This window comes from Coregonus clupeaformis, chromosome 18 (assembly GCF_020615455.1).
Source record: "Coregonus clupeaformis isolate EN_2021a chromosome 18, ASM2061545v1, whole genome shotgun sequence".
NCBI lineage: Eukaryota > Metazoa > Chordata > Actinopteri > Salmoniformes > Salmonidae > Coregonus > Coregonus clupeaformis.
The window spans coordinates 35,915,708-35,937,841 of NC_059209.1; the positions used below are offsets into that span (position 1 = coordinate 35,915,708).

The 22,134-nt window shown below is 42.8% G+C and overlaps 1 protein-coding gene across 1 annotated transcript; it reads left to right on the plus strand.

Annotated features, from left to right (window-relative positions):
• The first annotated feature begins 391 nt into the window (after positions 1-391).
• On the plus strand, positions 392-2,652 carry LOC121587295. Its single transcript, XM_041904208.2, has 2 exons — positions 392-924; positions 1,897-2,652. The coding sequence occupies exons 1-2, from the start codon at positions 454-456 to the stop codon at positions 2,551-2,553; spliced, it is 1,128 nt and encodes a 375-aa protein (XP_041760142.1). The 5' UTR covers positions 392-453; the 3' UTR covers positions 2,554-2,652.
• The last annotated feature ends 19,482 nt before the right edge of the window (positions 2,653-22,134 follow it).

The window sequence follows — 22,134 nt, forward strand, 5'->3', positions numbered from 1 at the left end:
AGATGGGGCAAGCAGCAGCACCACCCGTCCTGAGTTGGAAGATAGAGTGATCACCTTTGACAACCTTGATTTTGACAAGATATCTGTTCTACATTCTTGTATAATCAGCTCTTTGTTCCCTGAACCTCCCAGTTCTGCAGCCCCTGCAACCCCCCCAATGCCCACACGGGGAAAAGACGGGCCAAGCAGCAGGGTGGAAAACATGAGCCACAGTGATGGTTGAGATATTGGCATTGCTATCTGTACCATCTTGGCAGACAAAACCACAGACTGTAAAACAACAGGATGGTGCTGCAACTGAGGAATGCTTAGCAGTGGTGTAAAAAGACTAGTAGAGGTGTACCAGGAACTAACATCATCAGTCTGTTCATCTGGGGAGAGGAAAGTAGACAGGACGGTAGTCAGGAGGCGCTGTAGAAACTCTGATACTGACAGGTTATAATAAGTTGAAACATGCAGCACTTAATGCCAGGATTTGACGTTCTGATCTCACAAGTGAGAAAAACAGGCGGATTTTACATGACCACCTTTGCTCTTTTTCTTTACCACGTTGTGTTTGATGAACACTTGAAATGCTTATGTAAATATGGTGTTAAACCAGAGGTTACTTATAACCATTGTCACGTCTACATGGTGTTGCCAACTGTCATCTTGTTTCTCTTGACTCTCTGGATGGATGGACAGTTTCAACGTATCTTGAGAATTACATGCAGAGGTAAATGTAATTTGTGGGGAAGACTGTTGGCAATCCTCATTAAGGCGGCTGCTATAGGGTTTCTGTGGGTTGTGTCTGTACTCCTTGATGGGGACTGGTACGTGTGCTATCAAAGAACAGAGCTTCCCTGCAAGAACAACACTAATGAGACACACTACCAACAGGAACTAGAAAAGCAAATCGAATCTCATTTCAAAAGGGAGTCAGTGGTGAGTATCTTTCATTATTTACTTGTTATTGATTATTGAAAGTCCCCAGAATATTTAGGGGGGGTGGACACCAGAGTATTTGGAGGGGGGGTGGAGACCAGAGTATTGAAGGGGGTGGAGACCAGTGTTTTGAAGGGGTTGGAGACCAGAGTTTTGATGGGGGTGGAGACTAGAGTATTGAGGGGGGTGGAGACTATAGTATTGACGGGGGGTGGATACCAGGGGTGCGTTCAGTATGCTTAAACGTTTGCTATGTTGCTTGTACTGAATGACACATTTCCCAAAAACGTTATTGTACGTCCTTGAACAGATCAGTCTAGACTTTAAGGTATGTTTGCTCCCGTTTGGTGGGTGTGGCGAGGTTTGGCTTGAAGCAATGAGTGAGGTATTTAAAGGGCAGTGGCCATGCTGACAGCGTTCCACAACCCACAACCCAACCCCTCCCTGTTTTTCAACTGGTCGTTCAATACAGCACCGTTTCCCTTCAAATGAATGTTTCAGAACATAAAAACATATTGAACGCATCCCAGAGTATTGAGGAGGCGTGGAGACCAGAGTATTGAGGGGGGGTGGACCAGAGTATTGAGGGGGGGCAGAGTACTGAGGGTGGGGGCAGAGTAATGGAGGGGGGCAGAGTATTGAGGGGGGGGCAGATTAATGGAGGGGGGCTAGAGTATTGAGGGTGGGGGAAGAGTAATGGAGGGGGCAGAGTATTGAGTGGGGGACCAGAGTATTGAAGAGGCTTGGAGACCAGAGTATTGAGTGGAGGACCAGATTATAGGGGGGCAGAGTATTAAGGGTGGGGGCAGAGTAATGGGGGGGCAGGGTATTGAGGAGGCGTGGAGACCAGAGTATTGAGTGGGAGATCAGAGTATGGGGGGACGGACCAGAGTATGGAGAGGGGGGGACACCACAGTATTGTGTGGTCTAAATATGAGATTTCCCTTAACATGAAAACACATTTTGTTTCAGGTTATTGGCTTGGTACTGGTTCTGGTTCTGCTTGTTATGAATTCTATTCTGACTGCAATACCTTGGAGGGATATCTGTTCTATTCTGACTGCAAAACCTCGGAGGGATTTCTGTTCTATTCTGACTGCAATACTTTGTATGTGTTACCGTTGTTGTCGGATTGCATTTCCTTGTAATTTGTGCAACTGCAAAAAAAATTGTTGGATGACGGACTTTGAAATCAAATCTTATCACAGGACACTATTTGAGGAGTATATTTGCGAACAGATAGAAATTGTTATTGAAAACGACTTAAAGACAACAGCTAAGGAGTGTGTAGTTCTTAAAATCAGAGAACTACTACAGCCCTCTTCGACTGCAGTCCTTTCAGACACCACCACACAGGGAGGAGGCGGGGCAAGCAGCAGCTCCACCCGTCCTGAGGTGGAAGATAGTAGGAGCAGCTCCATCCGTCCTGAGGTGGGAGATAGAGTGATCACCCTTGACAACCTTGATTTTGACAAGATATCTGATCTACATTCTCGTATAATCAGCTCTTTGTTCCCTGAACCTCCCAGTTCTTCAGCCCCTGCAACCCCCCAACAGCCCAAACAGGGAGAAGACGGGCCAAGAAGCCAGGAAGTAAGAATGAGACTGTTAGACGACAGTGATGGCTGAGAGAGCTGTTCTAAACTATCTTTATTTCTAGGCTATAACCAATGTAACCTTGATTAATGCATATGTGTTAATATAACCAGTGAATTATATTTTGTTACTGTTGATTATATTCTGTCTTTATGTCTACCTTTAAAGAACAATTTAAACAATTATAATAATACTAACAATAATTATCTCCTACTGTCTTCAATGTACCACATCTATGGTGTTCACAATCAACACTGCCAGTTAACCAAAATCTACTACCAATGCTTGGGGTGATATTGTATTGGTAAATTGATTCCTGCACTTCATTTAGTAATTTCCTATAGGCCAAGCTAGGCCTTTTCAGTGGATCCACATGTAGTCATTGTATCAGGATATTGCCAAAACCTTATTCAGTGGACCTAGGCCTTTTCAGTGGATCCACATGTAGAGAATGGTGTAACAATGGTCAGAATTCTGTGAAAATTCAGAATAGAAGGCTCTGATTGGCTCTGATCAACCAGTTGGCTGTTTGTGACATCATCAACACCAAACACTAGTTGTATCTGTCAGATCAGATCTACAGTCATTTCTCTCCGCTTTTTACTTTTGGATGATTGAATGATTCATAGCAGATCTTGCAGCGTGATAGGGTCAAATCAAGGTCACTATCACCAGACTTCCTGTAGACTGCCTGAACTGCTGTTATTCTCCTCTAAAGGTTTCACATCACTGTCTGGTTGTAGAGAAGAAGAGAGGTAAGGAGACTAATCACTATTCACTACATCTGGACACCAATGTTCCCTCTCATTTTTTACGGCACTGTTAAGTTGCGTCAATTCAAATCTGGTATTAGGAACAAAAGAGGTCAATACACGTCTTCTAAAATAGACTAGTATTTTAATTAATGCAAACCACTTCAATGGTAAATATGATGTTCGTATATATGGGTCCACTGAAATACCACGCAGGGCACTCAGAGAACTAAGCCATTGTTCTAAGTTCTTCTTCAAATACTCTGACAGAGATAGTTCCCGCTCCCTGCTGGCCAATCAGAGTAGAGACTGAGCGTGGTTTAGACTTACTCAGCCTATCCGTTGGCGTACAGGCTGGTCCCAGTCCCTTGGCGCTCCACTGTTGCACACTGTTGCCAGGCATAAGTTGTTATCATCACAACCTGTAGAGTCAGCACCCATAGACACTGTTCCCCTGTACCTACGTCCTTGAGCGCGGTTTAACAAAGAGGCAGTGTGTATGTGTCTGTGAGAAATACAAGTCTTATCTCATCCTACCCCCTAACGTTCCTCACATGAATCACAGCTTGTTATGTGAAACAACTTATATCAGAACAGTACAAATCCATTATGTTTAATCATTAATGCATTCCTTCTAAGCTAGTCATCACATCAAGATCCCCACAATCCCCCTTTTCACACCCACTGGGTGTGAACCCAAAATAAGAAAACCCAAAATAACAAATTTCAGGGAAATGTAGGATTCCCTGTATTGACACCCTCTAGGGTGTCACTCATTAAAATACAATACAAACAAAAAGAATCACACTTTTGTTAATAGGCAATAATGATAATAAAAAGGCCTTCAGTCCTTCCATCTACACCCAACTTGTAAACGGTTGGCTACCAGCCACCCAGGAACTTCAAACCTTCACATAAGGAAAGACAAACATTCACAATGGTTAACTTGATTAATAAAGCATAAAACACAGGATTATTAAAACATAAAACACAAACAGGGAAGTACATTTTGGCCCCCTTTAGACACCCTCTAGGGTGTCACTCCACCAAGCCTGGTAGGTCATATCCTTCATTCCTTAGGTCGGAGTCCGGGATTGGGCCGTATCTCACCATCTGTTGGGAAACCGCCTCCTCCATCTCCTTTCTCACCAACCCTCGGACACAGGGAATAAGACAACATCCACAAAGAACAAGTATACCCATAGAAGCTATAACTTCACCCAGAATAGTTACAACAATAGTTTTCCATTTACCAAATATGTTATCAAACCAACCGTTTAGGGAGCTATCAATACCAGAGTTCTCAGCAGAGGTGGGTAGAGTAGCCAAAAATTGTACTCAAGTAAAAGTACTGTTACTTCAGAATAATATGACTCAAGTAAAAGTAAAAAGTAGTCATCCAAATAATTACTTGAGTAAGAGTAAAAAAGTACTTGGTGAAAAAACTACTCAAGTACTGAGTAACTGTTGAGTAACGTCTGATTTATTTTTTAACACAAGACAACAATCAGACAGACAAAAATACAAAATAATCATCTTTAATGAATTACAAAATAGCTTAAATTAAATAATTCAGGTAAATTCAAGTATTAAAAAATAAAATAATAATAAATAAAAAATAAATAAGCACAAGTAACACAAATTTCCAAACCTTTATACTTTTTTTACCAGGCAGAACTAGAACGAGGCAGCCCATAAACTCTCATAAACTGTGTGTGTGTCTCCACAGTGACAGAACAACCGAAGGAAACACACAAACATTTCATACCAGCATGCTGAACAGAAAACTGCACACCAGAAGGAAGCGGTCAACGTAAAATAATCAATAGGTGTTGATTAGGCCTACTCAGTACCTTTGTATTGCATGGCAAGCAACAGCCCTTTTTCTGTGTGCCTAGAAATGAATACTCTGATCTGTGATTAGGCCACACTGCACATCTCACTGAGCAGAGGAAATGAGCAGCAGTACACATCAACTGAAAAAGCACCAGTCCATGATAGATGGCCAAATAAAACAATATTGCAGGCCTAGTATCCCAGAACACAAATTAAGCTGAATGCATGTTCTCTAAAAGGCATTAGAGGAGAGTGATGTAGTTGTATATCGGGCATTATGTTTACTTCCAGTTCCAATATCTAACAAGAAAAGTCAGCAAAAAAAAGTCACTAACTATATTGCCACCCTGTGGTTTGTCACTGACACACTATAATCCTAAATGACAGTAACATTATACAGAGTTATATAGGTCAATGTCTACTGGTTCACATTTGAATTGATAAACAAGTATATTTACCAGCATTTAAGATGTTCTCCTCTGTGGTCCAGGATGTTCTGAATCTTGGTAGGAGTATTGCTGCTGCAATCAGCTCAGGCTCTTTCATGACGTCTCCAAAACGTTTCTGGATCCCTTGCTGCAGGGCGTGAACAAGAGGTGTACACATTTTGCAAGTTGACTCCAACTTCTTCAGCTTGTCCCGCAACTGGTAAAGTGTTGGCAGCAGGAGGCCCATATGCACAGATGATGCCCCTTGGAGGATATTAAGGGCCATGGCAACAGGCTTCATCACAGCAGCATACTCGACCAAAAACCAATTTTCAGCTGGATTGAACCTATAAAAGATGTAACGATAAAACAATTACTTATAGCTATTTCTGGTACAATGTCTTTATTATGCATTGTACATGTTAAATACAAAATATATATATATATATATATATATATATTTCATTCAAGTCATCCACAATTGTCACACCACCATGCAAAGAAAATGTAGTTACTTGAGACAAGTGGATTCACCCATTAATCAGCAAGGCTTATTTACTTTTATTATTCTTTAAAAACAAAATATACATTTTGTCAACTTACATCTTTATCTTTAATGCTGTGCAGACATTGCGAATTGCTTGTTCTCCTTGCTCTCGGTGAATGCGCACAATCCTTTCTACAGCGAGGAACAGGGAGCTCCAGCGTGTCTGATTGGGTCGGAGAAACTGCAGCTTGCATTCACGTTCCACTGTTTCATGAGCCATGGTTGACCTGCTGGTTTTATTCCAAAGAGCATGACATTTTGCAAAAGCAGACCGAGACAGCCTCTTGTAGGTTTCGTTTGCAGCTCCTCCTGCAGCAGTGGCATCAACTGTGGATATAAGATTGAGGAGATGGCATGCACACTTTTGGTGCCTTGGAAGTTGGTACTCAAGGCCTGTGTTGTCATCCAGAATTGCAGACATCTTGATACTCCACCTCTGACTCACTCTGATCTTCTGTTGCATCATCAAGGGTGGAGTCACTCTCCTCTTGTACATTGATGGCTTCCTCCTCTTTCTCCTCACCATATAATCGAAAGGAAGTTTGAGCCACTGTCTGTTGTCGTCCTGGTCACTTTTTCCCTGATGTGGTACTCAGAATGTATTTCCTCTAATGCAGCAGCAAGGACATCAAACGTGTGCGAGCCTTTGACAGGTCTACAAGACAATGTGGAGTGCCTCTCCAGTGAGGTGTTGTCTATCCAGTGACAGGTGACACCTAAGTAGCTACGTTAGCAACATAGTTCACAGCACTCAGCTTTTTGATGATTATGCTCTTCTTGTGTTTTGCAGCTTCTTGTATTCTTGTGCATAACGTTTTCCTTGTCATCACTGTATGAGGTTGCAAGGTTTCTATCAAAGTATTGAAGGATGGCGTCTCAACCACAGAAAATGGTTGGTTGGCCTCACATACAAAATTTAGCATCAGCTTGTCAAGCGTTGCTTGTGTTACCCGCCCTGGGGCAGCAAAGGCTGTGATTTTTTGCATTTTTCACAAGAGTATCACTGGAAGAGGAGGACTTACGCTTTCTGTGGTTCTCTAGTAAGTCTGTGTACTTTGCCAGTTTGTTGGGGTGAATCCTCTGTGGACAAAAAAAAAATCTGTGAGGCTACAGGGAGATCAAGACATTAAAAGAGACTTATTATCACATCAAATGTGGATATATATATATATATATAGAAAATGTTTAAAACATATGTAACCTAAAAGACAAACATTCGCCTATCCACAGCATAAAAAAACGAATTTAGGAAACTTACCGCTACATGTTTCCTCAAGTTAAATTTTGAGTTCTTGAATGCTGAAATGTCCGTTTGTTTTGGTAGACACAGAAGACACTGCATAATGTAGCTGTTCTTTCGCACTTTTACTAAGGTAAACATGCTTTCAATATGAGGCCAGGGGTGTGGGTGTTCCTCCTCGTCTGTGTCTGCATTGCCGACGGCTAATTCTGACATTTTTGTGTTGCTATGACTGTAAAGCCAACCCGTCCCGCCACTGAGATTGAGTATGGTAAAGTGACGAGACTGCACAACTACGTTTGATTGGTGAAACACAGTCACGTGGTAGAGCCTTAGCGGAAGTCTCTCTCTCTCTGTCAAAATAAAACATTAAAATAAGGCATATGCGGGGGGATAAAGACAATGACGCGTAGAATACCAAAGAGGTAAAAAGAAAAGTAACGACCTCATTGTAGCCTAATGTAGCGGAGTAAGAGTACAGTTTATTCTTCACAAATCTACTCAAGTAAAAGTAAAAAGTATAGTGATTTAAAACTACTCCTAGAAGTATAATTTTTTCAAAAACTTACCCAAGTAAATGTCACGGAGTAAATGTAACTCGTTACTACCCACCTCTGGTTCTCAGCCAGTTCGTTTGCCAGCGTGGTGAGTCCCTGAAGCGCTTTGGTCACGGACCCGTCTGGTGCTGTATTGTTGGAGATGAAAGTACAGCACATAGATCCAAACAGAACACAAACTCCGCCCCGCTCAGCCAAAAGCATATCTAAAGCTATTCTATTCTGCCATGCCATTAAGCTAGTTGCCGCTGTCTGCTCAGCCAATCCCTTTATTGCATCACGAGTGTGGTTTATAAATCTTTGCTGGTTATAGTAAATATAATTTATCCAATCTACGTTTTTATTAATTGTTGACCACCAGAAAAGACTTGATTCAAACCCAGCTGCGATCTGATTCCTAGCTTTGAATTCTTCTGGAACCCCTCGAGGTACTCCTATCCCATCAATATATATCGTTTCATCAAAGGATCCCGGGAGGAGGTCCCAATTTCTACGTGACAACTCACCAATCTCTGACACGTTTGATTGTTTGCGTATGTAGGTGAGTTCACAATCTGTTATCGCCACACAACCATCAGATGTCAGCACGGGCCTGGTTTTGGTTCCTTAAATCCTCTGGCTGCAACAAAGAGGAGAGATTAGTCATGGTCTCTTTAGTTGTGACATTCTCTGTGTGGGAACAGGAGCTAAGATGTCCTACCCTGTATCCTATCTTATTAGTCCTAGAAAAACAATAATAAGAATCCCCTGGCACTTCAAACGGAGGCAACCTAGGTCGGGGTGACTTTGTTATCAGGGGATACAGATAGTGCAAGTTACTACAAGACTCCTTCACCACATTCCCAGGTGGCTTGAACAATTTAATCATGGAGGATAAACCTGACAGAGAGTTAAAGCCTGTCAAGGGGAACGGAGTAGTTGTTAACCTTGGTTTGGCTGTCCCACAGGGATAACAGTCCTCTTTAGACATAGTTCTTGCCGTATACTGAATCCATTCCAACCACAAGTTAAGATCTCTATACCCCGTCTCCACTTGTACTACTTCCTTCAGGTCTATAGTTTGCACTATCTTCACCACAGCCCCGGTCTCACTACCTCCCTCAGAGAGGTTTACTCTATAGGGTGCCCCAGTTGAAGAGGATATCTCACTTGTCAGGTCTGTAACCTGTTTTAGCGTAATTCAGACTTTCAGACAGTGCCTACCCTTATATGGGTCGCACTGCCATTTCTGGTAAATCCCCACTTTCACAATACTACACCTGTCCTTAAACTGTGTATGGAGATTGATATACACCCCCCCTCACCAGTCTCCTGGTTAGATAGAGTGGGTCACCTTCTCCTTTAGTTCACCTGTGGGGCACAAAACCTCTGACATACAGGTGTGGTTAATAAACTATCTTCACACATACATGTTCAGCTCTCAATTTCTATTCTTGTTTTCTTTTTTTTTTTTTAAGTATTTTGTCCTCTCCTTCGTATATATTTATTATTTAATCCTACCATCCCCCTTTTGACACATGATTTGCCCATGTGTCAATATTACCACCTACCTAAACAATCATTTAGGTAATATTGGTAATTCATTATCCAATTGCCATCCCTCCACTCTCTCTTCTGTTATTTTATGGTTCAAATCATATATATTATTACCAAATTATAATCTTCTTCACACTTTTCACAGTATTATAAATAAACCCTCAACTTAGTAAAATAAACTATCTTAAAGTCCTCCTCTCATGCCTTTAGAATTTACTAGTGTGGATGATTAATTAACACCAGAAAGTTAAAACAGAGTTCAGAGGCCATTGAAATCATTCAACAAACTGTTCCATCCCATAGTATACTAAACATTACCATTATTCTAAATATTTCATAAATGTTAGTTATCCCAAGTGTTCATTAAGTCCTTATGACATTCATTCTCATAAGAAATCATATATACCCCAAACTCAGCCAAAACCTAAAAAACTCCATAAAATTCACTGTGTGTGCTCCTCTAAGACCTATCACCCTTGACCTGCTGAAAACCCCCCAAAATTGAAACAACAAGGCTTTATAAACATCATACTAGGTGTGTTGTTTTTTGTTTGAAAAACCCAATTTGAAAAACAACAACCACAAATAGCCAGGCCTCACTTGATTTGGTAGCTCACTTTTATGACCTAAATACTGCCTAACTTCACTACTGCTCCCCCTAGCCCTGGGCAACATTCCAATGAGATGAGCTAATCTCTTTCTCCTGGTTATAATCTAAAGATGGTAGTACACACAAAACATGATACAGATATCCCCAGTCCTAACCCATCAATAATTGTTTGTATCAATCTAATTCCTCATAACTAATCCATAAAACCACTCAAAATTCCTAGAGAATACAATGATTATTTAATTGATTACCCTAAATTTGCTACATGTGATCTCATCTCAAAATATCCATTATCAATTATTTGTTCAACCCCCTAGGAAAATCTGTCTCCCCTATTGTTCCTGTCCCCCCTGTAAATGTCACACTTCACTTTTTAGCCAATACAATCACGGTTACATCAAAATTAACACCATTGGCGTCAAGCAACCCATCGAATAAAGTAATAACAATTAGAATGTATCAAAGCACTGCCTTCCAGTCAAGCATTCAGACCTCCACTTGAAATCCCACAGCTCAATCTAACTCGCTTGACTGTCTCTATTTTATTATTTTTTTCTCCCGCTAACCAGAGCCATAAATTATTCTCATTTGTCATCAACTCAATTTTCACAGCTCTATCGCCATTTCAGTTCGCTATTCAATTTCTTTCTGTTCTCTCTGATTAGGCCCTAATTAATAAAACAAATACTTGCTATAATTTACCAGCACACATTTAATTCATATCCCTATCATTTTTGAACTACGGGGAAGGCGCGGGGACCTTGTAACATATTTTCATAGACCTTTCTAGAATACTTCTACTTAAGCTATCTAATTCAACCTTTCACATTTCTCAATCCACATAGTAATCTAGGTCTATAGCCCCAATGCGAAAGCTTTACCCACTGTCCCTACCTGTGTTCGAACCCGGGACCCTCTACATACATCGCCAGTCACTCCACACATTCCACGATGCTTTCAAAGTACGCCAAACAACAACTTCCATGTCGCACAACCAGCCACGTCATCACTCCCCATTAGCCAGCCCTTTCATCTCAAACACCCTAGTAGCAAAAATATAACACACTCTCTAACAGCGTTCTGCATTTACCTCTATCATCGGGTTTAAAAACTAACGTAACAACATTAACCATCCTCTATTGCTGTAGTAACGTCTTGTTTGGTTCAGTTTATTTATTACGGAGTGTCCATAATACTATAATAATACATAATCGAATTCCCCTCATACATACAGATTTCACCTTATGCCATTGAAATGCCAAATAAACCATAATAGCTCAATGGAGCCCCCTATTGGCTCTCCACTATTTATACATAACTTCCATAACCACATTAGTTATGGTCCGATTACCCATTAAACCTTATCACATGATCAAACAACGGCACAACCTTAAACTCATATGGGGCGGCAGGCAGCTTAGTGAACAATAGTGCCGCGCCAACAACCGAGAGGTCGCCGGTTCCAATCCCCGAGCCGACCAGGCGAAAAATCTGCCGATGTGCCCTCGAGCAAGGCACCCAACCACAATTGCTCCTGCAAGTCGCTCTGGACAAGAGCGTCTGCTAAATGACCAAAAATGCAAATGTAAATATTCTCTACTTTCTCACCCATGATGTACGTCTACGTTCGGGTGAGCAAGTTCATACGTATATATCATCAGAAACCCACAGGCACCTCTCAAACAATCGCCCCGTGGTGTTCCCAGCCAACTCCCAGTCTTTCCTGACTCCAAAAGCCACACTCTCGCTGTCTCCAGCCCCTCCCCTCCTGTGTCCAGTCGGAACAGGCTTTGTCTGCTTTTTGTTTTAGCGTTTCCAATATTCTGCCATTATTTAAAGTACGTTAGTCTATTTATTTAAATCAAATTATTCCCACCTAATTAGTTAAAGTCGGTGCATATTTATATTTCAATGATAAACCAAATTATTTCAGTCTAATTATTTAACCAGTATTTTGCAGGGTCAAAAATCAAACGTTAAATTAAATAATAAACCAAATTGCTTCAACTTAATTATTTAAAACCAGTATCATGCTATGTCAAACATCAAACGTTAAATTAAATAATAAACCAAATTGCTTCAACATAATTATTTAAAACCAGTATTATGTTATTTCAAACACCAACGTTACAGTTCAGTTATATCAGTTAAAACATTTCAGTTTAGTCATACTAGTTATTCATTATCTTTACCTTTACATTGTCAAATTCAACATCGCCTACTATCCTCCTCCCTATCTAAAAAATACTCAGCTGAACCTAGCCGTACCCTCGAAGTTACGGACCTTGCCAGTCGCTAGTATTTATCTAAAATTTCCCGAACCTAGCCGATAGCAATTACTAATTCAATTATTCCCTGTATCTTCGAACCTAGCCGTACCCTCGTAGTTACGGACCTTGCCGATAGATGTCAGTATTTTCTCCGAACCTAGCCGTACCCCGCAGTACCGGACCTTGCCGGTAGAACAAATACTCTATGGTACCAGGGTTTAACATCACATTCACCACAGGTTTGCATGTCACAATATGGTGCTTATCTACTCATAATAGTTCGTAATTTAGTTCACTTACATCAGACAGGTGTTTCAAAAAATTAATTTGGATAAAGCCAATGTGCAGAACTTTAGTTATATAACAATAGGTGTCTGCTTACCTCTTTTTAGTAGTCCGGACTCTTTGTGAAACACACCGTCCAATGACAGAGATGTCCAATGGGCCGGACAATACCCAGCGAAGTTCCTTCTACCAGATCACAGTCGGTGGTCACCAATTGTTAAGTTGCGTCAATTCAAATCTGGTATTAGGAACAAAAGAGGTCAATACACGTCTTCTAAAATAGACTAGTATTTTAATTAATGCAAACCACTTCAATGGTAAATATGATGTTCGTATATACGGGTCCATTGAAATACCACGCAGGGCACTCAGAGAACTAAGCCATTGTTCTAAGGTCTTCTTCAAATACTCTGACAGAGATAGTTCCTGCTCCCTGCTGGCCAATCAGAGTAGAGACTGAGCGTGGTTTAGACTTACTCAGCCTATCCGTTGGCGCACAGGCTGGTCCCAGTCCCTTGGCGCTCCACTGTGGCACACTGTTGCCAGGCATAAGTTGTTATCATCACAACCTGTAGAGTCAGCACCCATAGACACTGTTCCCCTGTACCTACGTCCTTGAGCGCGGTTTAACAAAGAGGCAGTGTGTATGTGTCTGTGAGAAATACAAGTCTTATCTCATCCTACCCCCTAACGTTCCTCACATGAATCACAGCTTGTTATGTGAAACAACTTATATCAGTGCAGTACAAACCCATTATGTTTAATCATTAATGCATTCCTTCTAAGCTAGTCATCACATCTAGATCCCCACAGCACTGAACACATTTCAGGTCTGCTGAGGACAAACTTGAAAGTTGTGAAAATTCTGTGCAACTTCTGCTGTTTATTTTGAACACTGAGGCTGTACCCGTTTTAAGTTACAGTTATAACAGTGGCCAAGTAGGCTACTGTGGCTGTTTGATCATAACGTAGGCCTATCAGATTGGCCTACCGTCAAAAACAATGGAGAAAATGCATCCAATAACATTTTAACATGGAAATATCTTCTCTATCATTCAGTCTACAGTAGCAGCCAATATGTGGTGTTCAATGTAGGCCTACATTCCATGAGACTTTTGGAATAAATATGCAGGGCTTGACATTAACCTGTTTATCCACTTGTCCTTCAGACAAAGAGGTGACATTATTAAAGAGAATCAGACAAATTATGCTACCCTCTGCCTATTGGCTACTTAGCTTACTCAAGCCTGTCTCAAAATACAACACTGCCCCTTTAAGACAGAAAAAAAGCTCTTTACCTGACCAGTTTTTGAAAGATGGATAGAGGAGTGTATGGTCAATGAAACGGTAAAGAAATGTTGTACACCGTGATTGACCACACACTACAGCACAGTAGGTGGCGGCATGCACCTTTAACATTGGTTTGTGGACCGCCATTATATCATAGAAGAAGAAGAAGAAAGATGGCTAGAAATGCACACGTTTTGTGCTGTTGTAGGAAGCAACCACTCCCCCATTGCTGACTAGAAATGAGCTATAACTGGGCTAATAACTCACTTACTAGCAAAGAATATGAACACATGTGCACATTTGGCTACATGCAGCTCTCGCTTTGATCTAAAAAAAAATGCATCTACTCATCGATCTGTAGAGTATAGACTAATGCTTGCCTGTCAATGCAATAGAATCCTAATTCGGTGTGTTCTGCTTGCATAGTTAAGTTTTGCATACAAATTATTGCATAGTTAGTTTTGTTTCGGTATGTTGCATTGAAAGTGGCTAATATTGGCAATTCCCACAGTAGAGGGAAACGTTGTAAGTGTTAACTAAAGGGGAGAACTAGAAAGTTGAGTGAAGTTCAATCTTGTGTTTCTCTGCGCAGGCGGACATTTCTTCTGTGTGGCAGTCCGGGGAAGCTGCGATTCAGCGGCAGACGCGCAGTTTAGAGGGAACATTGCTAACCACCTGTTCACTCACATGTTAGTAGAAGTCACATGGGATACGGAGGGTCCGAAAACACATTACCAATACTGTCATCGGATCTTAGCAGGGGCGTAACTTTCATTGGGGCATGGGGGACATGTCATTGAAATTGAAATTGCATTTTCATCCCCCAAAGTTTTATCATTGGAATGTGATATATAACGAGGCAACGGACCATGCGGACGCCTCCGAACGTTCGGGTAGGCTGTTTGGAGTGTTTATCCGAGTGGATTAAAAATAAAATGATGTCCCCCCTACTTCTAAAACCAAAGTTGCGCCCCTGGATTTTAGAATGCGCCAATGTTTGTGAAAGATTCCCTTAATTTGTTCAGAACACTTTGAATAGGCGTAGTAAGAATGCAATAATTCTTATTTTTGCGAGACTGTCCTTGAAAGAGATCATGTCTCGATTTGTTTTGGATGTTCTTAATGGCAGTATTAATCTGACTATTTTGTACCCCCTCTCCTTGAATATTCTTTGCATCTCAGCCATATTTCTGTCGAAATCTGATTGTTTTTTGCAAATTATTTTGTTTTGACAGAATTTGCTGTATGGCAAACTGTTCTTCAAGGGAAGCAGGTGACAGCTATCAGCCCTCAAAAAACTGTTAAGATCAGTAGGTTTCCCGTAAAGATCAGTGTGTAGAACATTATTGTTTGAATGTTAAATGACGAGGCAGAGGCATTGATGCGAGTAACCAGTCTTGTTCAGTATATTGCAATACATCCGGGTATCAGAAGTACACCGGTAAAACACTGGAGTTGCAGTAATTAACATTTACCAACAGATGGCAGCATTGTGCCATCTTCCATCCATAACATCTTCCCTTTTATAAAATAGGACAGGAGCTGTCAATTCACTAACAAAACAAACCTAGTAGTAATTTCCAACATGAACAGTTTAGTATTATTATTATTATTTAAATTTTTTTCAGTTAACCACTTAACACATTTTGATACTCACTTCACTTTTATCTCTGTCTGTCAACAATCCCTAATGGGATACCTACAGATTAAGTCTTTTTGGTGGCTGGGACAGACGCCCGCAGCGTGAAAAAACAGGGGGCTTGTCTGCGTGGACTGCGGGCTCCCGCACATACGCGTGTCACCTGACTGTCTAAGGGGAGTATTGATGGGCGAGGGAGTGGCCGACCTGTGATCCCCTGGCTCTTCGCCCAGTTCCTCAGGCCCCATGTGACTTGCTGGGGTTCCGTCTTTTGTCATGCGACCCCTATGACCATCAGAGTTCTGAGTAGCTGCTGGCTCAGCAATCCGAAGGTCAACCCTGTTACGACGGTACAGTGATCCATTCACTTCGACCAAGTAGGAGCGTGGTGCCACTTTCTGTACACAGGATCCGAGTCTCCAGAGGCCCGTCCGGTCCCCTGGTAGTGGCTTCATTCACACGCTTTCACCCACCCTGAGCTCAGGTAAGTCTTTTGCTGATTTGTCGTAGATGAACTTGGAGACCTGTCTTCTGTGACGTAGCTTCACCAGCACGTCTGTCACCACACATGGCTCCAGGAGAGTGCTTGCTACTGGCAGAGCTGCTTTTAAACGCCGTGCCATGAGGTGCTGGGCCGGGCTGCTATCCATGCCTTCTGTCGGGGTATTGTGCCACTGCAGGATTGCTTTCCAGGCATCTTTTCCCTCTCGCAGAGCTTTTTTGCAGAGGTTCTTTGTGATTTTGACTGACTCAGCCTTCCAATTAGCTTTTGGGTGTCGTGGTGATGAAGTGACGTGCTCGAATTCCCATTCTGTAGCACATTTTCGGAACTCACATCCGGAGAATTGGAGTCCATTATCTGAAATTACCCTATCTGGCTGGCCATAGCGGGCAAACTGAGCCTTGCAGCGTTTGATCGTTGTCTCTGCTGAGAGGTCGGGGAGGAGGTCAATCTCCCAGAAGTCTGAGTAATGATCAACTACCAGCAGAAAGTCTTTGCCACTGTGCTGGAAGAGATCTAGACTTACTATCTGCCAGGGGCGCATTGGTAGCTTGTGGGACATCATCGTCTCTCTCTGTTGCTCAATGGCATATTCATTGCAGATTGTGCATTTACTGACATAGTCTTTGATTTCACTCTGCATTCCTGGCCAATACAGTGTGTCACGTGCTTGTCTGTAACAGGCCTCACCTCCTATGTGACTTGAGTGCACGCGCGCCAACATCTCAGGGCGCAGAGACCGGGGAATAACGACTCTCTGACCCTTGAATATTACTCCATTTTGAACACTGAGCTCTTCTTTGACTGGCCAATATTCTCTGATGGCTAAAGCAGTTTCTTCCTTGCAGTCGGGCCAGCCCATCAGAATCACAGACCTCAATGCCTGGAGTTGCTCTTCCCTGTCTGTGTGCTGTCTGATTTGTATAAGGCGCTGGTCCGTAACATTGAGGTAGTCAGCCTGGTTGATGTGTTCAACATCCACTTGCTCTGTTTGTAAGCTGCACACTGCATGTTGTTCATGCATGGAGCGTGTGTGAGTGCCTGATGCAGTAGCCCTGCTGAGCGTGTCACTCACATACATCTCTGGTCCTGGCTTATACACCACCTTGAGGTTGTAGTTTTGTAGGGCCAGTAGCATGCTCTGGAGTCGTTTCGGGGCATTCGGGAGAGGCTTGCTGAATAAAGCAATAAGGGGCTTGTGATCTGTCTCTGCGGTAATATTGTCACGCCCGTACAGGTAGTGGTGGAAGCGTTGGCATGCAAACACAATGCTGAGGCACTCCTTCTCTATCTGGGCATAGTTCTGCTCTGTTGGAGTGAGTGCCCTATAGGCGAATGCCACAGGCTGGCCCTCATGCATGAGGCAACAGCCCAGTCCACACTGGCTTGAGTCACTCTGAATTGTGACAGGTTTTGACACATGGTAGTATCGCAGTACAGGTGTCTGGGTGACCAGTTGTTTTATTTCCCTCACCGCTGTGTCATGTTTTGGGAGCCAATGCCAGATGGTGTCCTTGTCCATGAGCCTCCTTAGTGGTTCACACACTTCAGAGAGCCGCGGTAGGAACTTGGCCAGGTAGGTGACGAATCCGACGAAGCGCTGCACTGCCTTCACATCAGATGGGTGGGGCATATCCAAGACAGCCTTCACTTTTTCTGGATCCGCCTTCAATCCGGTGGAGGACAAGATGTGCCCATGAAAGCGAACCTCTGGTACTTTAAACTGAAGCTTTTTTATGCTTAGCCTTAGCTTGACCTGTCTGCATCTGACCATCAGGGCCAGCAGCTTGGCGTCATGGTCACATTCTGCCTCCTCATCACTGTCCCCACAGCCCACTACGAGGATGTCATCTGCTATGGGTTCCACGCCACTGAGTCCCATCAACAGCTCGTGCTGTTTCCGCTGATACACTTCTGGAGCCACGGAGACACCAAACGGGAGCTTCAACCACCTCTTCCTGCCCCAGGGTGTCCAAAAGGTGGTCATGTAGCTGCTGGGCTCGTCAAGCTTGCACTGAAGGAAGGCATCTCTGGCGTCCACGAGCGTGAAGACTCTATGATGTGGCCATCTGCTTCGTATTTGTCAAGCTGAGCCTTCGTAGCTGCTTTCATGGCCACTTGTACATTGCGGGGTGCACACTGGACAGGCTGGATTGCTGCATCCAACTCAAAGTGGACTTCGCCGGGAACTGACTCGACCGGTGCGTTGAAGACATCATGGTACTTGCTTAGGAGTGTCTCCTTGCTCAGGGGCCCAGCCTGGACTTTGTCTATAATGTTAAGATCAGCTGGGATGGTGAAGTTAATAAGCCCAAGGCGCTCACATGTAGAACCTGACAGCAATGGCTGTTGACTAGCCTCAACTATTTCAAACTCAAGAGTGTGTTTCTGGCCACGTAAAACACACTCTGTCACAAACGGGCCTAAAGAGGTCATGAACTGGCCTGAATACAGTTTCAGCTTGGTGCTACTCTGTGTGAGTTTGTCTCTGGGCGCGAGCCTCCTTTTATCTTTAAGGCTCATAACGTTACATGTGGCCCCTGAATATAGCGGCCATTGCTGTGGTTTATTATTAAGTAGCAGAGTGACCTATGCACTCGCTAGCATATACATCCTCTGTGCTTTTGTTCCCTTCATCTGTGTTTATTTCAGTGGAGTGCACTTTACCCTCCTTTCTCTTGCTTTTCATGCAGGCCCTTGCGAAGTGATTAGCTGTACCACAGGATTTGCGTATTTTTCCATAGGCTGGGCAGTGTTCTTTTCCTCGTCCATGAGAAAATGCCACAATATCGGTTGTCTACTGCAGAGTTGGCTGTAGTATTAGCATTAGCTGTGGCAAAAGGGAATTTCTTTACTGGCTGCCTGAATGTAGCATTGACATTGTCCATATGTTGCCTTTCTAGCTCCATGGACCTTATCCATATATCAGTAAGCTCTGCTGCACGGCATGTCTCCACTGCCAAGACCAGTGTCAGGTCCAGGGGTGGCCTGTTCAATAGGGCGATATGGGCGACGCACTGCCAAACGGGAAAAGGAAGGGATTTTTTTTCTAATCAATTATATCACGGCAACAGTAGTTATCAGTGTTGTAATCTAGACGTCTGATCTGCCACAGTGCCACACTGCCACTAAATGTCCAATTGCTTCAAATGGCCACCCCCCCTTTTGGGGCGATTTCAGTCAGGTTGAAAATCGCCCAGAAGTCTGTCATAGACTCCCATGTAAAATCTATTTTTTCAAATTTCAGAGCTTTCAATACAATCTCTATGGGTGTCTGAGGGCTTGCACTTACGCGCTTTCGTCATACGTAACGTAACCATGAACGCAACTAAGAAAAGAGCGGATTGTGTCTTTGAAAGAAGTTCCTTTTGTCGGCGAACAAATGAAGATAAATTGGCAACGAAACAATTAGGACCTCCCAGACCAAATTTAATAATTCAACAGGTTTCTACTAAAGGCGGAAAGTCCTACACCCGAGGATTTTCCAAAAATTGGTACGAACGAAAAAAATAACATTGCCACTCAACTGGATGAGGGATACAGGCTAGCTGTCCGCCGCCACAACGATGAGGTTAGTGTTGATAATCACAAGTTTACTGGAGAACTGAGACCAAGTAGAGACTTTGGACAGGGTGGATATGGTATAATAAAGGCAGTTTATTCAGAGGTAAAGATATCTGGAATCGCGTGCACGGACCCGTTCGTCAAACTCTTAGGGAGCTATACATTAAGCCCCATTACTTACCATATCAGATAAGAGAAATTGCTGCAGCTACATATATTTTACATCCTGGCCCTACATAGTTCACTATTTGCATCACTTACCAAAATATTACATGTGGTCATATATGCTTGGAAAGTGGAGATGCCATAGAACGTCAAAAAAGTAAACATTGCTGGAGACACATTGCCGTTTTGGAGAAGACATCGCGTTTGCTAGCGAAGAGATTTGTTGTGGCAAATGAACTTGGGCTGGGAATTGCCAGGAACCTCACGATAAGATATATGCATTGCGAGTCTCATGATTCTATACGTATTGCGATTCGATACTGTGATTTTATTGCGCACCATATGTCTGTTGCAGAGGGATCAGAAAGCCATGAGAACGAGTTTTGATCAGTCATGGAAATAAAAGTGCTGAAAACAAATTGGCTCCCAATGTGAAAAGATTGAGAACAAGCTATGAAGGAACAATAATGGTGTTTTGGTGCAGGTACAGCCAACTAGCGCTAAAATATTGCGATATTGTCAATACAGTATATCGTAAAGTATCACTATGTAACTCGATTTCTTTCACCCCAATCCCTCAAATTAACGGTAAATAACTGAATTGTTTGCCCCACATTTAGCTAAGATGATTAGCTAGCCAGCTAAAATGTTTTATTTAGTTAGCAGTCGCATCTACAATAGTTTACTGTCAATAACATGTCTCCAAAAATGACGTGGTGTCTCCAATTGTGTTGACATTTTACAATTGCGATGCGCATCCATGAGTATCCACTTTCTGTAGCTCAGCTGGTAGAGCACGGCGCTTGTAACGCCAAGGTAGTGGGTTCGATCCCCGGGACCACCCATACACAAAAATGTATGCACGCATGACTGTAAGTCGCTTTGGATAAAAGCGTCTGCTAAATGGCATATTATTATTATTATTATCTGAAGAGAGCCCCGAAACATTGTGTGCACTGTGCAGACATTTTATGCAATAAATGAAGTAGGTTGAATCTAGTAGTTCTGATCTTCTGATTGGTCCTGATGAGTTGGGCGAGGTCCCCTCCAGGCTACTGTCACTGTTGCATTGGCTCTGAGTCGGGTTCTCTGTCTTCAAATGTTCAGCCTAAGAGAGGGGATTTTTGTGTGTGTGTGTGTGTGTGTTTAACAGTGATGATGTGTGTGTGTGTGTGTGTGTGTGTGTGTTTAACAGTGATGATGTGTGTGTGTGTGTGTTTGTGTGTGTGTGTGTGTGTCCTCAGAGCAAGAACTCGTGAGTTGGAAGAACTGAGAGGCCTATGGCGTGGGTGTTGTCCTTGGCCACCTGCTGACAAGGCTGACAAGATAGGACCCTTTTGTCCATTGTTATTGGATAGGAACAGAACTTATAACCAGCTCCTGACCTAAATAGATCTTAGCACAACATTTTACTCAACATATCATATTCCATATTCACTATAACAAATATATTTACTACGACATTAGCAAGAACCGCCACATCCTCAGCCGGCTAATCCAGTGTGTGAAGTTTTGCGGAGTGTTTGAGTTAGCTTTGCGAGGCAAAGATGAAACTGAGGGCTCCACCAACCCTGGTAAGCCAACACTTTTGAGATCAGTCAATAAATGCTTCTGGTATTGACTTATATGCTGCCCCTGTCTTCATGTTGTTGCTGGACATATCTTTTTTAAAATGTGTGTAGGTCACCTAAATCATCAGAAAAATTGCCCCCCCTGAGAATTTTTTCAGGAGCCGCCACTGGTCAGGTCACGTTCTCTCAGCAAATGTCTGCGGGTGCCCTCATCAGTTATGCCAAGCACTATCTTATCTCTGATCAGTTCATCTCTTAAAGCACCATAGTCACATGTAGCTGCCTTTTCTCTTAGCCTAGTGACAAAGCTGTCAATGGACTCCCCGTCCTCCTGTTTGCAATAACAGAAAACATAACGCTCCTAGATAACGTTCTTTGCTGGCTTAAAGTAAAGTTCGAGAGCATCAAGAATAGCTGTAGCGTTACCTTGCTGAGCTGCTGTTAGGTTCAGGTTGTGTTTGTATACGTGTCGGCATTCAGCTCCCATTATAGTCCTCAAAGTGGCAGCCACTACCACATCGTCCTTTTCCCGAAGTCCCGTTGCTAGTGCATAGTCCTCCCATTCACCTCTAAACGTATCCCAGTTTGTGCTCCAATCTCCGCTGAGCTTCATAACGGCGGGAGGGGGAATGTTCGCTGCCATGTCTAAACGGTGCTAACAACACTGAAGCTAACTAGCAAACTCAATCTAGCTAAGGACAATTCCGGCGAAGTTCTACTCAACTAAGCTTTTTTTTTGTAAACCAGAACAGGTGACTCTAATTTGCGGACAGCATGGTTAGTTATCCGACTCTGACACCATGTTTGAATGTTAAATGACGA